Source organism: Pristis pectinata, chromosome 7 (genome assembly GCF_009764475.1).
Source record: "Pristis pectinata isolate sPriPec2 chromosome 7, sPriPec2.1.pri, whole genome shotgun sequence".
NCBI classification, from domain to species: Eukaryota; Metazoa; Chordata; class Chondrichthyes; order Rhinopristiformes; family Pristidae; genus Pristis; species Pristis pectinata.
Window position 1 is genome coordinate 103,242,593 of NC_067411.1, and position 21,240 is coordinate 103,263,832.

A 21,240-nucleotide genomic window follows, 5' to 3' on the forward strand; every position below is an offset into this window, starting at 1 on the left:
CCCTGACCCTGACCCTGACCCTACACCTTCCCTGACCCTACACCTTCCCTGACCCTGACCCTACACCTTCCCTGACCCTGTCCCTACACCTTCCCTGACCCTGACCCTGACCCTACACCTTCCCTGACCCTGACCCTACACCTTCCCTGACCCTGTCCCTACACCTTCCCTGACCCTGACCCTGCACCTTCCCTGACCCTGACCCTACACCTTCCCTGACCCTGACCCTACACCTTTCCTGACCCTGACCCTGACCCTACACCTTTCCTGACCCTGACCCTGACCCTACACCTTCCCTGACCCTGACCCTACACCTTCCCTGACCCTGACCCTAACCCTGTCCCTACACCTTCCCTGACCCTGACCCTAACCCTGACCCTACACCTTCCCTGACCCTGTCCCTGCACCTTCCCTGACCCTGACCCTACATCTTCCCTGACCCTGTCCCTACACCTTCCCTGACCCTGACCCTACACCTTCCCTGACCCTGACCCTACACCTTCCCTGACCCTGACCCTACACCTTTCCTGACCCTAACCCTGACCCTACACCTTCCCTAACCCTGACCCTAACCCTGTCCCTACACCTTCCCTGACCCTGACCCTAACCCTGACCCTACACCTTCCCTGACCCTGTCCCTGCACCTTCCCTGACCCTGACCCTACACCTTCCCTGACCCTGACCCTGTCCCTACACCTTCCCTAACCCTGACCCTACACCTTCCCTGACCCTGACCCTGTCCCTACACCTTCCCTGACCTTGGCCCTGTCCCTGCACCTTCCCTGACCCTAATCCTTCCCTCAGTACATGGTGCTTGGATGTGGTCTCCCCACATATCAGAACACATGAGATAGGAGCAGGATTCAGCCACCCAGCCTGCTGAGATTGCTCCACCATTCAACCAGACAGCTGATCAGTGCAGGGAAATTGCACTGACTCTTAAATATCTGGAAATCTCTGTCTCTGTTTGGAATGAACTCAGTGAGTGGTCCTCCACATCCCTCTGAGTAACTTCTCAGATTCACTGCCCTAAGCAGCCTACCCCTTATACTGAGATTGCTTTCAGCTTCTCAGTCAGGAAACCTCCTCCCTGCATCGAGTCTGTCAAATCCTGGAAGGATTTTTTATAATTTCCAACATGATCTCCTCACATTCTTCTAAACTCCTAGGAGTGGAACGGTGAACAATGGAATTCAGAACACTGAAGTATAACCTAATGTTTGCATTCAATTTCTAGCATTGCTTTCCTTGCCTTTTATGAACTCTCCATCTCAGTCTCTCATTATTTACAAAATAGGCTTTATATCATTTTCTCCGCCAAATTGGACAATTTTACCTTTTCCCATGTCGTACTCTATTAACCTGCTCTTTGCCCACTCACTTAACCTATCTATACTGCTTAGTAATAAAAATGTAAAATGTTAGAACCACTCAACTGCTTAGACAACATCTGTGGAAAGAGAAAGTGTTAACATGTCAGATGTTTCCTGAGCTGCTGAGCATTCTCTCACTTTCTTTTTATTTCAGACTTTAGCATTTGCACTTTTTTTGATTTCATTTTTTTTATATCCCCACATAGCCTCATGTCCCTTTCACAACTTTTCCTATTTACCTTAGTCTCATCAACAAATTCAGCAAACATCCCATCGATGCCTTCATCCAAGTCATATAAATTGTAGAATGTTGAGGCTTCAGCTCCAATGCCTATGACGTACTATATGAGTTTCTTAGGAGTTACTGGAGCTCCACTCATCCAGGCAAGTGGAGAGGATTCCATCATGCAGCAGGCACAGTAGTGCAGCAGTTAGTGTAACGCTATTACAGCGCCAGTGACCCAGGTTCAATTCCGCCGCTGTCTGTAAGGAGTTTGTACGTTCTCCCCATGTCTGTGTGGGTTTCCTCCGGGTGCTCCGGTTTCCTCCCACATTCCAAAGACGTACAGGTTAGCATGCCCACAGCTTCCTATGCTGGCGCCGGAAGCGTGGCGACACTTGCAGGCTGCCCCCAGAACACTCTACGCAAAAGATGCACTGTGTCTTGGTGTACATGTGACTAATAAAGAAATCTTATTTATGCTTCTGACTTATGTCTTTCATACAGTGGAATCAAGTCACTCACTGCAGGATATCCAGCCTCTGACCTACTCTTGCAGCTACTGAGGTAATCCAGTTGAGTTTCTGTTCAATTGTAAACACCCAGGATGATGATGGCAGGGGACTTGCCAAATGTTGAATACCAAGGATTCTCTCTTGTTGGTGATGGTCATTGCCTGGCACATTTGTGGCATGAATGTTACTTAATACTTGTCAGCCCATGCCTAAATGTTGTTTAGACATGGACTGCTTCATTGCTGAGAGGTAGTAAATGGAATTTAACATAATGCAATCAGTGAATATCTCCACTTCTAACCTAATGATGGAAGGTCACTGTTAACGCAATTGAAGGTGGTTTAGATAAAATTTCTTTATTAGTCACATGTACATCAAAACACACAGTGAAATGCATCTTTTGTGTGGAGTGTTCTGGGGGCAGCCCGCAAGTGTCACCACACTTCCAGCACCAACATAGCACGCCCACAACTTCCTAACCCGTACGTCTTTGGAATGTGGGAGGAAACCAGAGCACCCGGAAGAAACCCATGCAGACACGGGGAGAATGTTGAAACTCCTTACAGGCAACGGCCGGAATTGAACCTGGGTCGCTGGCGCTATAATAGCATTACGCCAACCACTGCACTACCGTGTCTGCCCCAGACTCTGCCCTGAAAAACTACTCCAGTGATGTCCAAGGTCTGGAATGATTGACCTTCAACAACCACCTTCCTTTATGTATCTCAAGCACTGCAGTGATTTCCCCTTGATGTTTTACCAACACTACCAGTAAATTCATCATTTGAGGCATTTCATTTTAATTTGTTATTATTCACACAAGGCAATTGATTTTAAAACACTTTGAATACCTGCATCCCCCTCACTGCCAAAAAGCACAGCACTAACCTTCCTCACTCCTGGTTTTCAAGTGTTCCCTTCTATTCCTTTTATTCTTATCCACTTTAATACCACAAGAGCAATGATTGAACAGCTTGGTTTAATTTTCTGGTGATTTATTTTCATCATAAATATACAAGGATACATATAAATAAAAATGTAGGAAATTAATAATTCCCCATTTACAAGATTGAGGTCAATGCATTTTAAATTCTTAACACTTGAAGAGACTGCAGTTTGACTTTGTTATACATTACAAAAATGCTGCCTGATGCAATATACACGTGCAGCACCATTTACTACTTTGACTTTCAAGCACGTCTTTGAAGCAGTTTGAAGGTCAAGTGCCAATCCATCTATTACCACGTGCTGGCAGTAGAAAGCCAAACACTACACTTGGAGAAATAGGGATTAGTGATTCTACATACATGTAATACAAAGCCTATAAGAAATTAGGTAAATAATACACAATTTAACACTTTTCAGAGGTTCAAATAAGAAGAGATCTACAAGTCCTAGGGTAGAAAAATTGCACATTTCTATCTGTAGGGAAACATCAATTACAGATTTAAGGATCCTGTAGCCACAAGCCTACATATTGATTTTAATTTATATATCAATTATTATCAGTCTCAAAACATTAGGTTGATTTAACTTTTATAGAACACAATTGGAATAATAATTTCTTTACCACATTTTAGAAACATAATAAAAAATGGTAAGAAAGATAATTATGCTGGAAATATTTCAATTGATTGAAGCATTCCTGAAATTTTAAACCCCAGTCATAAAGACTCTGTTATTATGCAGATATATTGGTATAAATCTTGTGTAAACAAGTCTATGAAACATTTCTATTTGTTGCTTTTATAAGAAAAATAGCCCCTATACACAGATTATTAAAAAGCATAATTAATTAACAGGTTCAGATCCTCACAAAGGAATATCAGATGCATGAAATATGCCAAAGGAGAATATAATTTGGCTCAACATTCCTATTATGGCTTCCTGAATGATTCATACTTCAAGGAAGAAGCCTGACAAATCAAAAGTAACACTGCTGGCAGATTTCTTTCCTTTGATTGAAAACTATTGCAGAGTGAGCCTCATTGTCTTATGTTTAACTGAGTGAAGGAGGAAACGATTTAAATCAATCATTTGCCCTCGTACATTACTTTCTCGATGAAAATGGTACTATCAAAAGCAGAATATATTTTTCATTTACAGGACATTCACTGTTTGGAGGTCCTTTAAACACTCCAACATCCCAACCTCCAGAAGGCTTTATTTAAAAATCTGCATATGCTTGTGCTCCTTACTTTTTAATAATTGTTTTAAAATAGAATCAAAAGTCTGACTGTGGTCACGTTTTCTTTACACAAACTTCAGTTTATGAAATTACCTCTGTGCGAGACTTTAGGAGTGCATTGTTTCTTTTCTGTTTCATCAATTTTTGGCCTTATGACATTTAGGAAGGCTTAAAGAATAATTACAAATCTGTGCACACAATGCAAGTTCCATTGAATCCAAATTGTTTTTAAACTTGTAATTTGCTTTCTTTCTCAGTTACTACACAACATATATTAAAAAAAATATTACCTTTAATTGAAATTGTCCTAAACACTACTGCACCAGTTAACTGTTGAACTTATTACTCAATCTTCTGCCAACATTCAGGAACACGTTGGTGTTGTTAACTTGACATACATTGGTTATTAAATGATTTAACATACAATTGCATTAGCACCAGGTACTCTCATTTCTACTTGAAAAGATTGTGGTGCTACAAGTATCCAAAATGGGGGCATCAACATCCGGAGCGCCAAGTAATTCTGGAGATTTCATGTCTGAAATTCTCAAAAGGGGACTGTACCATTAAACGCAGGCTGGTTTCTGAATGGGAAGTTAGTCATTTCGTTGTAGGGACTGATCCCTGTGTCCTTGAGACAATTCCGAGCAGACAGACAGTTTGCAGATTTTGTGCATTTTTCAACACTACTTCAGGTTAATGGGATCCAGGAAATTTATAGTTTCTTCTTCAAATAAGTTGTTCCAGAATAAAGAAGAATAACTCCATCTCGAGAGGGCCACTGCTAGCATAAGAGCTTCCATTATGGATAACTGGAATTAAAGCACTATCCAGGTCATTCATGTAGTGTTGTGGAAGGAGCAGGCCCTGTGAACCTGCTTGGTATTCAACCTGCAACACAGAGAAAATACACCAGCATCATATACTCAGAAGTCTCGAGGTAGTTTTTATGCCGAATTCAAATTATTGCTCTGGCTACTTGTAGAAGATTTACTTAGGGAGAGCCAGCTGGTGGCGGAATAGGTGGACTGGTGACAGATGAAGTTTAAAGCTGGGAAATATTGTTACATTTTGATAGGAGGAATGAGAAGGCGAAATATGAAGAAGTGGTACAACAACTGAAAAATATGGATGTTTATGTGCACTGTTCACTGAAAGTTATAGGGCAGGCTATGCAACTGGGTAAAAATGTCCATGGCACACTAAGCTATACAAATAGGGGCATGGAGTACAACAGCAAGAAAGTTACAATAAAACTTTTAATACACGCTGGTTCAGCCACAAACAGAATAAAGTATTCAGTTCTGCGCAGCACATGTTAAAAGATGCAAAGGCCTTACAGAGTGTGCAGAAGACAGGTACTAAAATTATTCCAAGGAAAAGACAGTTGGACAGGTACATGGATAGGAAAGGTTCAGAGGTTATGGGCCAAATGCTGGCAAATGGGACTAGCTTGGATGGCATCTTGGTCAACATGGACCACTTAGGCCGAAGGGCCTGCTTCCATCCTGTATCACTCTACGATACGGCACTTTAGCAATGGACTGACTGAGAAGCTCAGATTGTTTCCCTGGGACAAAGGAGGTTGCAAAGGGATCAGATAGAGGGATTTGGGATCATGAGAATAGACAAAAGATGGGGAGAATCTGTCCCTTTTGGAGGAAGTGGCAAGAACCAGGAGACATAGAATAAAGGTGATGGGCAGAACTACCAGGAGTGGGTCTGGGATAGGATTGTGGACTGTCCCATAGTTCAAGAGGGACATAGATAAATATCTGAAAGGAAAGAATTCTCAGGGCTATGGGAAGAGGCCAGTGGGAAGAGCTGATGCTCTGACATAGTCGTTAACAGGCTGGATGTCCTTCTCCTGTGCTATAACCATTCCACGATTCTGGGAAGCTACTTGGTTCACTTGTGTTTGAACAGCTGAGTACAAACTCAGTAAATCAGAAGCAGCCAACAAAATTAGTTTAATAAGGTATCTAAATGGGTGGAAGTTCTCTCAAGTAAATTTCAGTTCATCCAAAACTCTGTTCCTATTTGATTGTTATCCCTGTGCTCACTGATTTATATTGGCTCTTGGGCCAGTAATGTTTTTAACTTGACATTTTCAACTTCATGTTCAGAACTCTAAGACCTTGCCCCTCAGTATTGCAAGCTGATTGAGTCTTTTTATCTTCCAAAATCTGTCTGTAATCTTGTCCCATGCAAATGTTTAATATCAATCACCCTGACATTAGTGGCAATGCTTTCAGTTATTTAGGCTCCAAGTTTGAGTGTCCCTCCCTGAACTCCCGTCTTTCTCTTCCATTTTAAAATCCTCCTGAAAATTACTTAGTCACACAACATGGAAACAGGCCAAATCTTTACTCCCGATTTTGTTCACTACCTCACTGCTTACTTCCTCGGTTCATTGACAAATTTTGTTTGATAATACCCCTGTGAAGCACCTTGGGATGCTTCAATATGCTGAAGAACCTATATAAATGCAAGCTACTGTCATTGTTGAACTGTGGCTAATGATATTAAATTTAGACAAGTATAAAGTAGGGAAAGGAAATGCAAGGACTCAATGAATTGAAATTGTCATGGATGAAATTTGAATAGACTTAGAGACAAAACAAGACAAAATTTAAAACAATGTTATCCATGTCTAATGACACTTAGAGCAGGGCAGTCTAAAAGGTGGGGAAGTGCAAAAGACCAAGGAGGAGGAAGGGAATGGGGACGTATTCTCTTCAACAGTACATACTAAGTGGGACAAAACATTAAAATATTTACTTTCCCCATTAGTTTGATACTCAGGAGACCAGATGTTGCATTCTGAATATGTGCCTGCAAAGCCTCCAACAGTGAAAACATCTACACAATCGGCAGTTAAGTAGCATTGCCATATTTTACATACAGTTAACACACATTTGTTAGACTACAGCTGCAGTGTTTTTGACTCATTTACCTTGTCAGTTTCTAAAGAGACCCTGAGACTCAATTTGTTTGTTCCAATTTCTTTCAAGCCTTTCAGGTGAGGGCAGAGAGCAGCACAGCAGGCTGCGGCAATCTCCTTGCTCAGCTGACTCTGCACGGCTGGAACGGTAGGACCATGTGGATCATGATTTCTTTGCAAATAGAATACCTAGAATGATATTAAATTACTCATTAATTTTAATAATTATGGCTACATATTTGCACCAAAATGAATTTTGCACTTTTTCCAGTTTCAGTGGCATTGCCTACAGATATTTGCATGTCTTTCAGTTATACTGGGGAAGCGATTGAAGGATTTCTGTAGTCCAAGACTGCACTGCCAGAGCTGCTCAAGCTTGGAAAGTCCCAAGTAAGATGTTAAGTAATCAGATGGTGTTGCAAGTTTTACATTGTCATGAAAAAGCTTTATATTAAAACCATTATACTTTTCAACCATTTATCTCAGGAGGGCCAACTATTATTTCACCTGCAACATCATATTTAAAATGGGGAATTGATTTTATGAGCCAAAATGCAATGTATTTGCATTAATGTCAACTTTAATGTTATTACTTATAGCACCTTGAGAGCTTGGGGTTTTTTTGGAGTGAAATAACTAGCTTGCATCTCGTTAAGATGCAGTGAATTTACAAGCAAATTTACTATTTTGGTACTTAACCCTCTTTCAAGTGATATATAGGTTAAAGTTTGTTTCATGCATTTTAAATAAATCTGCAAGTCACCATGTAGTTAGAAACAACTTGGTAAAAAGAACAAGTAAACAAGAGAACATTTTTGGTTACAAAGAATACAGCAGACAAAGTGTACTACTGTAACCATGCTTATTAAAACCAAGGTGGTGGGTTTACTGTACTTGCACATACAGTTTCTGAGATATTTAAGACGCACTGTATTGTTGCATTACCAGTTATTGCCATTTTATTCTGCCTCAAATCATAGCTTAACATTTGATGGCAGGACCAGCACTCTATAGCTCACTAAATGTTAAGTGTCTGCTGTACTAGGCAGCATTAGATCAATGATGATTTTTGTTCATTGATTATTCAAATTACAACAATCATAAATCATTGGTCACGTATTGTGCTTAATATCAATACAGATCATCATAGTAGTGAGTTCAGTATAGTTCACATCAATACATGATTTCGTTAAAATTTATGACATTGATTGGGCTTTGCAGAATTTCTTAACCAAGTCCCACGGCAGTAATACACGGTCACATCCTAGATGTACACTTTTGTTTCCTCAAGGGTGAATATTCATCCAAAATGCTTCATGGAGTATTTAGTAATTTCATACAGAATTGTTTTGAGGGTGGAAGTTAAAAAAAAACACATTGACTGGTTCATTGTATATTCTCAAGATGGAATTTGTCAGACAATTCCAAATAAAATAACCAACCTCGGTGCACTTTACAACAATGCCGTCCGTTTCAAATTCATTTTCCTGCAAGATCTTGTTGCTAGGAATATTTTCCATGGACCGTCCATCAAGAGGGCTTAGAATACTGGAAATGAAGTATGAACAGTTTTTTTAAGAATACAGTAATCATTGAAAATATATTGAGTGCATCAAAATTTATAGAAAAAATGTTCAAAAAATTAAATCAATGCAAAATTCAATAGGATGTAAATATAAACATGAAACCAGTCTAACTATATCAAAGAATGGGCCAAATTCAGCACCTCCCTTAATGCTTTCATTACATGTTGGCCATGTTCTATGTGGTGGAGCTTAGGATAACTAACTTACAAAAGGCCAATCTTTTTCATCTTTCTCCTTCCACCTGTTATATTGCACCATGTGCAAATTCCATTGGGTCTTTTCCACATTATCAGTTTGTTTGACAGATAGTGGCCCACCTAACATTAAAATCTCACTCATTCCCTTTCTCTGCCAGGATTGCAAACAAGTCTATACTTAGGTGAGACCTCCAATCTCCCACTCCCGATAAATTCCCAGCCAGCAGTGAAACCCTAATTATATGCAATCAGCTCCACTGGGCAGGCTGCTTCATTCACATGCCCAACATCAGACTTTCGAAACAGATACCCTGTTCCAAGTTCTGCCATGGCAAGGGACTACCAGGTGGACAAGGGAAGAGATTCAAGCATGTTCATACAATCCCACCAAGTCCTGGGAATCTATGACCCATGATCACTCCAGATGAAGGAGTAGCCTTGGGGCTGGCACCAAGAACCTCCGGTTCATGCACAGAAGCGCAAAAATGCCCAGCATAAATAGTGGGAGGTGCACACCACTTTACAAATGCCCACCCAGCCAAGCATCTCCGCCTTATCAGTGGTAGGGTCTGCGGGTCCACATTGGCTTCATCTGTCACCTCTCAACCCACAGAACTAGGATGGAAGCAAGTCACACTCAATCTCAATGGACTGCCTCAGAAGAAATGAGATCTTGAGGCCTGAAACAAGATTTGGTTACACCCCCAGGCACAGAATACCACAGACTAATTCAAAGTGTCAAAAGTTGTTTTGATATTTTACAGGATGAATACTTCACTATGCAAAGGATTATTGATGTCAAAAATCATACCCTTTATTTACAGGTTCGTCACCATCTACCCACTGAATATCTACACATTCTCTTCTGTCATCCGAATCCAATTTTCCACAAATTATTTGAAAGTCTCTCTTCTCTTTTAGAGCACGCCTTAAACCATCCATGGTTTCAGGGGTTACTTGTACCATAAGTCCATCTGAAATTATAAATTACTCTTATGAAAGGATGAGAACATAGAACATTACAGCACAGTACAGGCCCTTCAGCCCACTTTATTGTGCCGACATTTTATCCTACTTTAATATCAATCTAACCCTTCTCTCCCACATAGCCCCCCCATTTCTCTATCATTCATGTGTCTATCTAAGAGTGTCTTAGATGTCCCTAACGTATCTGCCTCCACAACCTCTGCCGGCAGTGCGTTCCATGCACCCACCACTCTCTGTATAAAAAAAAACTTACCCCTGACATCCCCCTTATACCTTCCTCCAATCACCTTAAACTTATGCCCCATACTGATAAGATACTGATATTTATAGTCATGTATGTAGTGTTACGGACTCAGTGAAAGTCCCTTTAAGATAGAGAGTGTGTGTGTGTATGTGTGTGTGGGGCGTGCTTACGTCAATAGAAGATAAAGGACGTAATGACGTTGTTGAAGAAGAAGAAGGAGAGAGTGAAAGAGAAGGGAGAGAGACACCAGCCTGCTTGTTTTCTCTATCGATGGATGAGAAACAATAACTGTGTTTGCCACAGAAATCCATGTATGGAAGTTGGAAGTAATCCGGTGGAGTTCACTTTGTTGCTGACCTGTAGAGGGAAACAGGTATTTGTGTGTGGACGACCACGATTCGGATGCTTTTCGGGGTGAGGAAGTCACTACCGAGTAAACCCTGCAGTGTCGTTTGGGTTCCATCGTGGAACATTTGGATTTCGTATTTACTCTCTCTATGTTCTCTACATCTACGTCTTATCTTCTGACAACGGTGGTTGTTGAAGAAGCCCTTGCTCATGTTTCACCTTATGGCTTGCGGAACTGAACTTTAAGAACCATTCTGGAACTTGGAGTTTGGGACTTTGTCACACACACACACGACGAGTTTAGTTTTGGGGTTAACGTTCAAGGTTTAACATTTTTGAATTCTAACATACTAACATTTTTACTTTTATTTTACGTATTATCATAAGTAGTAATTAATAAAATAGTTTTTAACACTGAATCATGCTCAGTGTGTTTCTTTTGTTGCTGGTTGGTGACAGTAGAAACAACAGGTGTTAGAGTTAATTACCAGTCTTGATTCTGGTCAGATTGCCTTCAAGCAACAAGCCAATAGCAGTTTCCTTATTTAAAATGCAGAAGTTATGACTGTTACTTTTTTGTGCTAGATGGTATAATTTGCTTGAAATCATTTTGAAAGCCCAGGCTGAACAACAATCTATCTGTTTGATTTGTCCAGGCACCTCATTATTTGTTTTAAGATCTCCACTGCCTAACATTAGCAAACACTGCCTAAAATTAAGCAAACATTTACAAAGTATTTTTATTTATGATTTGTGATTCCCATACAGAGCATTTGTGATAATATTGGAAAGATATGATTTTCTCCAGTGCCTGAAAACTTTAAAGCTTCCAATGAAAGATTTGCTTCTTTCTTTTAGTTTCTTATATTCAGATCCTCTATACAAGTTGTCAGAAGTTCAATAGCTCCCCATATCTAATTGTCATTTGAAGAGGTGAAAAAAAGCCTGCTTGTTTAAGTCTTCAGTTTTACAGGGAGTCAGAACACATCTTTGTATTCATGTCCTTGCTGCGGGATTTGAAACCAGAGCCTTCTGAATCAGAGGCAAGAGTGGTACCAAATGACCACAGCTAACACTCTGAAACCAATGTATCAACCTCAACTACCAGTAACTTATAACAGTGTGCTGAATGGATTGTCGACTCCATGCACCACTGTAAACAGTAGTTTAACTCTCAAGCAAATTGGTGGATTATTATGTTAAATTAGGTGTTTTGTTACATTCTGTGATCAGTGTAAAGTTACCTCTATTCAACTTATTATGTTCCTAAACATTTGTGTCAGGGAAAGTAGTAGTGGCAAACATTGAGCTAAACAAAATACAATTAACAGATTCATTAACAGATAGAGAAAGGGAGATTTCAGCCTTTGTAACCCCTTCTGGATTGTATGAATACAATGTTTTGCCATTTGGAATGAAAAATGCTCCGGCAACATTTCAAAGAATGATTAATTCGGTGATTCATGGGTTAAAACATACAGATGGCGGCAGTTACTGTGCATAGGAATGATCTTTTTTAAAATTGATTTTCTGAAACACTGTCATCAACTTTGTATTTCATTTCTTTCTCTTACCTTCCACTAAACTAGATTTAGCGATAAATCCCGAAGTTGTTTTCAGAGCTCCATTAAACACCACAAAAGAGGCTCCTGTAACTACACACAGCAAGAAACATAAATCACACAACAACCAACTCCGCAGAATTCCACAACCAAAGCAGAAAACAAAGTATAGAAGTTACCTCTTCTGGACTTCCCGGCAATGGTGTTTGCGTGCGTTTGATAATTTTTATCATCAGTTTGTATGCAGACCAGGTGAGAGTCAGCATCTGGGCTAAAACATGTTCCCATAGTAATCACATGTTCATTCGAAGAAGTTACTACTTTCATGACCTGAGAAATAGAAACAGGTAATAATTAAATGACATCAATTATACTCAGTATGAATGAATTATCACCAGCATTGATGCGCTAACCCAATACAGATGAGAAGACAAGTTACTTTATACCATTGGAGTTTAGAGAGAGAAGGAATAGAAAATTAAAAGATGCACAAGAAACACAGTTAAGGTTCCAAAAAAACTTTCATTCAGTTAATGTGAACAGATTACAAAAAACTAGGTGGGATTTTATTTTGCCTCAGGCTAAGTTTGCACAATAAACAATGTCAACATTTATTAACTTTACACACAAGGATGAAAGAAACAAACTTCAAATGTATATATGGAGTCAGGAAGAAGCAGCAATTGAATACTTAAGTGAAAAGAAGAATTTTTCATAAGGTTTTTAATAGCCTAAGGACGTGTGCACATGCTAAAGGTTTAGTGGGATGGGAAGGCATTGTGTAAGTGGAAGGGGAGTAAGGGAAGCAGTGATTGCCATCAGAGTATAGCAAACAAGGCTGAAGGTTAATTGATCAGATAGTGGTGGAGGAAAATGGGATGTACATGAGGCCAAAGTCAGAGGACCCTTTTGGATGGAAAGCTGAAGAGCCTGCACTAGGTGAATTAATATTAGTCAGCTGGTGGACAGAATGGGGCCAGTGCAGAATTCAGGTGATTGGATGTGAGGAGTTGTCGTTTAAGAAAGACAAGGTTGGGTGCCAGCAAAGGAAAAGGTTACAGGAAGTGTCTTCAGATGAAAAGCTGATCCAACACTTTGGGGAGGAGACAGGGATTAAGCACATTAGACACAGGAGTGCTGATGGAGCTGAAGGCAGTTTACACTGGAGTTTCGTTGCTCTTCGTCACTGCAGCCCGACCTGCTGGGCACATCCCATAACCCTGCTATCAGTACCACACAAACAAAAACAAGAAGCATAATCTTTTCCCCAGAGCGGCAATGGCCAATACCAGAGGTCACCCATTTAAGGTGCGCGGAGGAAAGTTCATCGGGGACGTCAGAGGTAGGCTTTCTTTCTCCCCCCACGCAGAGAGTGGTGGGTGCCTGGAATGCACTGCCGGGGGTGGGGGCTGATACAATAGGGTCATTTAAGAGACTCTTAGGCACATGGATGAAAGAAAAGTAGAGGGTTATGTGAGGTGTAGAGAGGGTGACAGATAGAATATGGATAAGGTTTATATAGGTCAGCACAACATCGTGGGCTGAAGGGCCTGTACTGTTCTATGATCACCCTCTAACTGCCATTAACCCAAATGAACGATGCCTCACCCTATCACAGATATCCACTGGTCCTATCCACCCCTCTGCAACCTAACTACCTTTTTTTAAAATCTCTCTTTCCCAGTTTGGACAAAGGGTTTTCAACCTGAAACCTTAACCATTTCTCTTTCCACTGCTGCTGCCTGAAGTAGGAACAAAATCACTTTAAATTCATAAATGCAATTTGTTCAGGGGGAAAAACGCAAGGAACGGACGTAGGCTAAAACTAAGTCACAAGCATGTTGCCACCTTTGTAATCAGACAGGCTAAACATACTGATGCTTTTGAGAGAAACTTGGAATTGTTGTAACAATCAACCTATTAGAAGAGTTTTCAACAATGTTTTAAGTATGTATTTAGCACTTGGTATGAAGTTATTTTCAATGTATTGTAGGATTTCAATACTCAAACTGAATTTAGAGATCTGCAAGAATTTATCACTTCATTATCTGAGCATTCAACATTCAAGACCATGCCAGGAATACAAGTTTCGATATTTTGATCCTCCAACTAACAATGCATTTATTATTGAGACTGACAAAAAACATTTTCTCCGATTCCTGATATGCAGTTTACTTTGTTACTAACCTCACTGTATCTTCTCTTAGGGATTTTAATTGAGCTCTTCCCCATCTCCAGATGAAGCACTAATCCCTCAATTGTAGGCAAAGTATATTGGTAATTTCGAAGATCCTACAAAGAGAGAAAAATCTGAGAACAAATGGCAAAATTTCAACAGGGGTATGATCAAAATAAAGTTTCATCTTAAGCACCTAGTTTCACAGCGACACAATAATCTCTTGAAATTCAGTTGCTTAATGGATACCTAAACTGCAAACTGAAATTCCATGAGACAACAAGAAATTCTGCAGATGCTGGAAATTTCATAGCCTTTTTTTGAAGTGATTTGGTCAACACCAGTATAATTAATTGTAAAAGCAAACTAACCCAAATTGTTTACTAAATAATTTCCAAGGAAGGAAATCTGCCACCCCTACACATAACTCTAGTTTCACACTAAGTAACTGCTTCAATGCTCTACGTTAGCTAGATATCAAGAATGATCCAGAACAGACAGGTGAACTCAGAAGTTATTGCAAAGTTATCCAAGTTGGCAGAAGTAACTCACAATCAAATCAAGTAACAATCCAACACTCATGTTTTCAAAATTGTACTCATCTGCCAATATGCCAGATTCATCCATTTTTGAAACTTTAAAATGGTCAACACTTACATAAGGTTATCCTCTTTGTCTCCTCTTCTCTAAAGAAACTGTCCCAAACCCTAATCTATCCTTGCAACTATAGTCCCTCACTCCAGGGACCATCCTCAAAAATCTATTCTGCACCCTCTCTAATGCCTTCACAGCTTTCCAATAATGAGACAACCAAAACTGAGACTGGACCAGTATTTTATAAAAAGTTCCAGTTTGTGTGCTCTGTGCCTCCATTGGTAAAAGTCCTGAATTGTGTACACTTGATGAATGTGTTTCTCAGCTGGCCCTGCCACTTTAACAAGTTGAGTACCCTTACCCCCAGTGTGGGTCACCTGCAAATCTACCAATTATGGTCTGCGCTCCCAGTCTTGGTCATTAATATAGATCAAAAAAGTAATGGCTTTTAGGGAACAATTCATTCTCCTTTAGTCTGAACTAAACCCTCAGATCCCTGTGCTCCTGCACCACTTTTAGAACAGTACTCTATAATGCCTCTCCTCATTCTGCCCATCAGAATGCATCACCCCACATTAAATTTCATTTGTCATGTGTCTGCCCATTCTTTCAACTTGTTTATATCCTGCTACAATTTATTACTATCCTTCTTGCAGGCACACTACTGTCAAGTTTTCGATCATCTGTATATTTACGAATTGTAGCTTGTTCTCCAAATCACTAGCATAGATTTTTAAAGAAGTCATGGCCATAACACAGACCACTTGGGGAATGCCAGTATTCACCTTCTTCCAGTCCAAAGTTCACCACAACCACCATTATCTGTAACTTAACAAACTTAGTATCCATGTCATTAATGTTCCTTTTATGCCATGTGCGCCAACTTTCCTGATAAACCTGTTATCGTCTTCCAGAAATCCACATACACCACATCAATTGCATTACCCTCATCAACACTGTCTGTTACCTTAATAGAAAATTCTATCAAATTGGTTAAACACATTTTAGTCCTTAACAAATCCAGACTGGTTCACCTCAATTATTGGTATTCGGTTATTATTGTCACTTGTACCAAGGTACAGTGAAAAACTTGTCTTGCATACTGATCGTACAGGTCAATTCATTACACATTGGGTTAGTACAGAGTGCATTGATGTAGTACAGGGTAAAAACAATAACAGTAGAGTAAAGTGTCACAGCTACAGAGAAAGTGCAGTGCAATAAGGTGCAAGGTCACAACAAGGTAGGTCATAGTCCATCTCATTGTATAAGGGAACCGTTCAATAGTCTTATCACAGTAGGGTAGAAGCTGTCCTTAAGTCTGGTGGTACGTGCCCTCAGGCTCCTGTATCTTCTACCCGATGGAAGAGGAGAGAAGAGAGAATGACCCGGGTGGGTGGGTGGTCTTGGATTATGCTGTCTGCTTCACCAAGGCAGCGAAAGGTATATACAGAGTCCAAGGAGGGGAGGCTGGTGTCTGTGATGTGCTGGGCTGTGTCCACAACTCTGCAGTTTCTCGCAGAGAAAATTAATCCATTTTCCTCCAGGTGACCATTAATCCTGTCCCAGACATTTCTAAAAAGCTTTTCCACCACAGATGTTAAACTAATTGGCCTGTAGTTGCTAGAGTCACCCTTACCTCCTTTCTTGAAGGAAAGAGTAACATTTGTCAGCCTCCAGTCCTCTGGTACCCCAGCTTCAATGAGCCAATTATGGTCAGTTCTCTGCGATTTCCTCCCATACTTCCCTCAAAACCAAGGGTGCACTTCATCTGACCCAAGTGACTTACGTACTTTGAGTTCAGCAAACTTCCATGCTATCAACTTCTAAAACAAAGCTCCTATTTCTCTTCACCTGCTTTGTAACAAAACTTACAAGTGCTTATAGCACCTTAATAATTCTCTTCAAATTTACTTCCATTCACTTGTGTTGAATTTGCTTAATGTTGCGATCTGGGTTTCTACCAGAAGCAGGAATGAGTCTGTATTCGTTTAAAGATGTTTATGTATGAGAAATGAGGAGGGTTGAAAGGTAGACAAAAATGCTAGAAGTAAAATATAAACTACAAGTACTTACTGCTAGCAAATTCATGATGGTATGACCAGTTTCACTAAACAGTGCTTTACGGGATCGAACACTCATTAAAGGACAAGGATAAACTGTAAGTGAAAATACAGACCAATTAATACCACTGTTGGTGGCTGTGATAAATGAAAATAAATTGAAAATAGCAATTAAAGGGTTTGCATGCCATTACTTGCAGATCTGAAATTAGAAACAAATATTTAAAAGCAAACCACAATCTTCTGGCAACCTAAATAAAGGTAACCTAATTGTTGCTGTAAAGAGATAAAATGGGACATAATGGGTCCATATTCCATTGTAAAATACTGCAAAAACTTCCCATGGAGATTTTCATTATGCATGATACTTCCTTGTGGGATATTATGACAATTATTGCCATCACATATGATTATCAGTATTAATCTGATGAAAATCAAAAGAACTGCAGATGCTGGAAATATGAAATGACAAAAGACAACACTGGAAGCATTCCGTCGGCTAGGCCGCATACAGAGAACACAAACAATGGAACTTAATCCTTGGAACCTCCTTTGTCCCAACAAGAACAACCCGAGCCTCTCCACTCTCGATGTAACTGAAGTCCCACATCCCTGGAATTATTTTATTTAATCTTCCCTGCACCCTCTCTACAACCTTCACGTTTTTTCTAAAACCTGCTGCCTAGAACTGGCCACAATACTGCAGTGGGAGCCAAATCAGTGGAACAGGTCATCATAACTTCCTAGCTCTTGTCTTCCAGGCTTCCATTTATGAAGCCCAGGATCTTGTACGTTTTCAACCTGCTCTGCTACCTTCAAAGAATTATGCATAAATAACTTCAAACCTCCCAATTCTGGTACCGTTTCAAGAATTCAGCCCTCCATATATTGCCACTACTATCTGCTCATTCTTCACACCAAAATGTAACATCTCACAGCATTAACTCTCATGTCACCTCTGTCCATATCTCCTTGAAATCTACTACCACATTCCTCACGGTGACCTACATCTTCAAGTTCTGTGCCATCAAATTTAAAAATTGTGCCCCGTATGTCATCCAAATCATTTTGAATATTAAATACAATAGCATTAGTACCAACCCGAGGAACATCACTGCCCTTCTGCCCAAAAAACCACGGTTCTCCACTGCTTAGCTGCTTCTCTCTAGGCTATTCTGGCCTCTTTTATTCCATAGGTTTTGATGACAATGTGGTACATTGTCAATTGTTGCTTAGAAGGAGGAATTAAAGAACAGATTGAAACTTTAACTCCTGCAATGCACCTGAGTCTCATACACCATTCAACAAAATCATCCAACATTGCTGGAAATCTTCAGTACTTCAATCTTGGTTACAAGCCTGTTATGTGGCATATTATCAAATGTCTTCTGGAGGAAAAGATTGAAGAACAATTCTCCACAATGCATCTGGCACTTCCACACACTATACACCAAAATCATCCAGCGTGATTGGAAATCGTCAATGCTTGAATGATATTTCCAAACCAGACTGGGAGCCGAGTTGAACACCAGAACTCAAAGGGATTAACTTTCTTGTGATTTCTAACATAAAGTAATTACTTTTATGGCTGGGCAATCATTTTAACATAAGTACAATTTATGAAGTATAAGTATATGGAGTATAAGTATGATTTATGTACAGAGAGGATGGGTTACACCCAACCTGAGGGAGGCCAACATCCTTGCAGCCAAGTTTGCTAGGGTGGTTCGGGAGGGTTTAAAACTAGTTTGCGAGGGGGATGGGAACCGGAGGAGTAGGTCAGAGGGAGAAGGGGATGGGGAAAAGTCAGATCTAACAAGTAGAGAGGCTTTGAGGAAGGAGAAGCAGAGTACAGGCTATAAAAGTAGTAAGGCGGATAGGCTAAAGTGTATTTACTTAAATGCAAGCAGCATCAGGAATAACGGAGATGAACTGAGAGCTTGGATCAGTACATGGGACTACAATATTGTGACAATCACAGAGACATGGCTGACATCAGGGCAGGAATGGATATTGAATATTCCTGGTTTTCAGTGTTTTAAAAGGGATAGGGAGGGGGGGAGAAGAGGAGGAGGGGTGACGATACTGGTCAGGGACAATATTACAGCTGCAGAAAGGGTGGATAATGTAGAAGGATCCTCTCTAGAGTCAATATCGGTGGAAGTTAGGAACAAGAAAGGAGCAGTTACTCTACTGGGAGTATTCTGTAGGCCCCCTGGTAGCAGTTGGGATACTGAGGAGCAGATTGGGAGGCAGATTTTGGAAAGATGCAAAAATAACAGGGTTATTATAGTGGGAGACTTCAACTTTCCAAATATTGATTGGCACCTGCTTAGTGCCAAAGGTTTAGATGAGGCAGAGTTTGTTAAGTGTGTCCAGGACGGATTCCTGACACAGTATGTTGACAGGCCGACTAGAGGAAATGCCATATTAGATCTAGTTTTAGGTAATGAACCGGGTCAGGTGACAGATCTATCAGTGGGTGAGTATTTGGGGGACAGTGACCACTGCTCCATAACCTTTAGAATTGTCATGGACAGGGATAGGAGCAAAGAGGATGGGAAGATATTTAATTGGGGAAAGGCGAATTATGAGGCTGTAAGGTGAGAACTTGGGAGTGTAAATTGGGATGACATGTTTGAAGGGAAATGTACTATGGAGATGGGGCCGATGTTCAGGGATCTCTTGCAGGATGTTAGGGATAAATTTGTACCGGTGAGGCAGAGAAGGAATGGCAGGGTGAAGGAACCGTGGGTGACAAGAGAGGTGGAACAACTGGTTAGGAACAAGGAGGCAGCATACATAACGTGTAAGCAGCAAGGATCAGACAGGGCTCGTGAGGAATATAGAGTGGCAAGGAAGGAACTTAAGAAAGGGCTGAGGAGAGCGAGAAGGGGACATGAAAAGGCTTTAGCAAGTAGGGTTAAGGAGAATCCCAAGGCTTTCTTCTCGTACGTGAAGAGCAGAAGGATGGCTAGAGTAAAGGTAGGTCCGATTAAAGACAAAGGTGGGAAGCTGTGCCTGGAAGCTGTGGAAGTGGGTGAGGTTCTCAATGAATACTTCTCTTTGGTATTCACTAAGGAGAGGGGTCTTGATGATGCTGAGGACAGTGTTGGTAAGGGTAATGTTCTAGAGTATGTAGATATCAAGAGAGAGGATGTGTTGGAGCTGTTAGAAAATATTAAGGCAGATAAGTCCCCGGGGCCTGATGGAATATTCCCCAGGCTGCTTCGTGAGGCGAGGGAGGAGATTGCTGAACCGTTGGCTAGGATCTTTGAGTCCTCATTGTCCACAGGGATGGTACCAGAGGATTGGAGGGTGGCGAATGTTGTCCCCTTATTCAAAAATGGTAGTAGGGATAGTTCAGGGAATTACAGACCAGTGAGCCTTACATCTGTGGTGGGTAAGCTACCAGAAAGGATTCTAAGAGATAGGATCTATGAGCATTTAGAGAATCATGGACTTATTAGGGATAGCCAGCATGGCTTTGTGAAGGAAAGATCTTGCCTCACTAGCCTGATAGGCTTCTTTGAGGAGGTGACCAGGAAGATTGATGAGGGTGGTGCAGTAGATGTGGTCCACATGGATTTTAGTAAGGCATTTGACAAGGTTCCACATGGTAGGCTTCTTCAGAAGGTCAGAAGCCAAGGGATCCAGGGAGGCTTGGCTGTGTGGATTCAGAATTGGCTTGCCTGTAGAAAGCAGAGGGTTGTGGTGGAGGGAGTGCATTCGGATTGGAGGGCTGTGACTAGTGGTGTCCCACAGGGATGGGTTCTGGGACCTCTACTTTTTGTGATATTTATTAATGACTTAGATGAGGGGGTGGAAGGGTGGGTTAGCAAGTTTGCAGATGACACAAAGATCAGTGGTGTTGTGGATAGTGTGGAGGGCTGTCAAAGCTTGCAGAGGGATATTGATAGGATGAAGAGCTGGGCTGACAAGTGGCAGATGGAGTTCAATCCGAAGAAGTGTAAGGTGGTACACTTTGGAAGGACAAACTCCAAGGCGGAGTACAAGGTAAATGGCAGGATTCTGGACAGTGTAGAGGAGCAGAGGAATCTGGGGGTTCATACCCACATATCACGGAAAGTTGCCACACAGGTGGATAGGGTAGCTAAGAAAGCTTATGGGATGTTAGCTTTCATAAGTCGTGGGATCGAGTTTAAGAGCCGCGAAGTGATGATGCAGCTTTACAAAACTCTGGTTAGACCACACTTGGAGTACTGTGTCCAGTTCTGGTTGC

General features: G+C 40.9%; 1 protein-coding gene across 4 annotated transcripts in view; it reads right to left on the minus strand.

The window, feature by feature from the left end:
• Positions 1-3,086: 3,086 nt before the first annotated feature.
• LOC127572877 (zinc finger FYVE domain-containing protein 16-like) overlaps positions 3,087-21,240 on the minus strand; it is a 61,799-nt gene continuing 43,645 nt past the window's right edge. For all 4 annotated transcript variants that reach the window (XM_052020584.1, XM_052020582.1, XM_052020585.1 and 1 more), the window contains 8 exons: positions 17,011-17,093; positions 14,352-14,456; positions 12,344-12,494; positions 12,177-12,257; positions 9,835-9,997; positions 8,683-8,788; positions 7,253-7,429; positions 3,087-5,187 (listed from right to left, as the gene is read on the minus strand). In XM_052020584.1, coding sequence (XP_051876544.1) covers positions 5,026-5,187; positions 7,253-7,429; positions 8,683-8,788; positions 9,835-9,997; positions 12,177-12,257; positions 12,344-12,494; positions 14,352-14,456; positions 17,011-17,093 — 1,028 coding nt within the window. In that variant the 3' untranslated portion in view covers positions 3,087-5,025. The remainder of the gene's footprint in view (positions 5,188-7,252; positions 7,430-8,682; positions 8,789-9,834; positions 9,998-12,176; positions 12,258-12,343; positions 12,495-14,351; positions 14,457-17,010; positions 17,094-21,240) is intronic.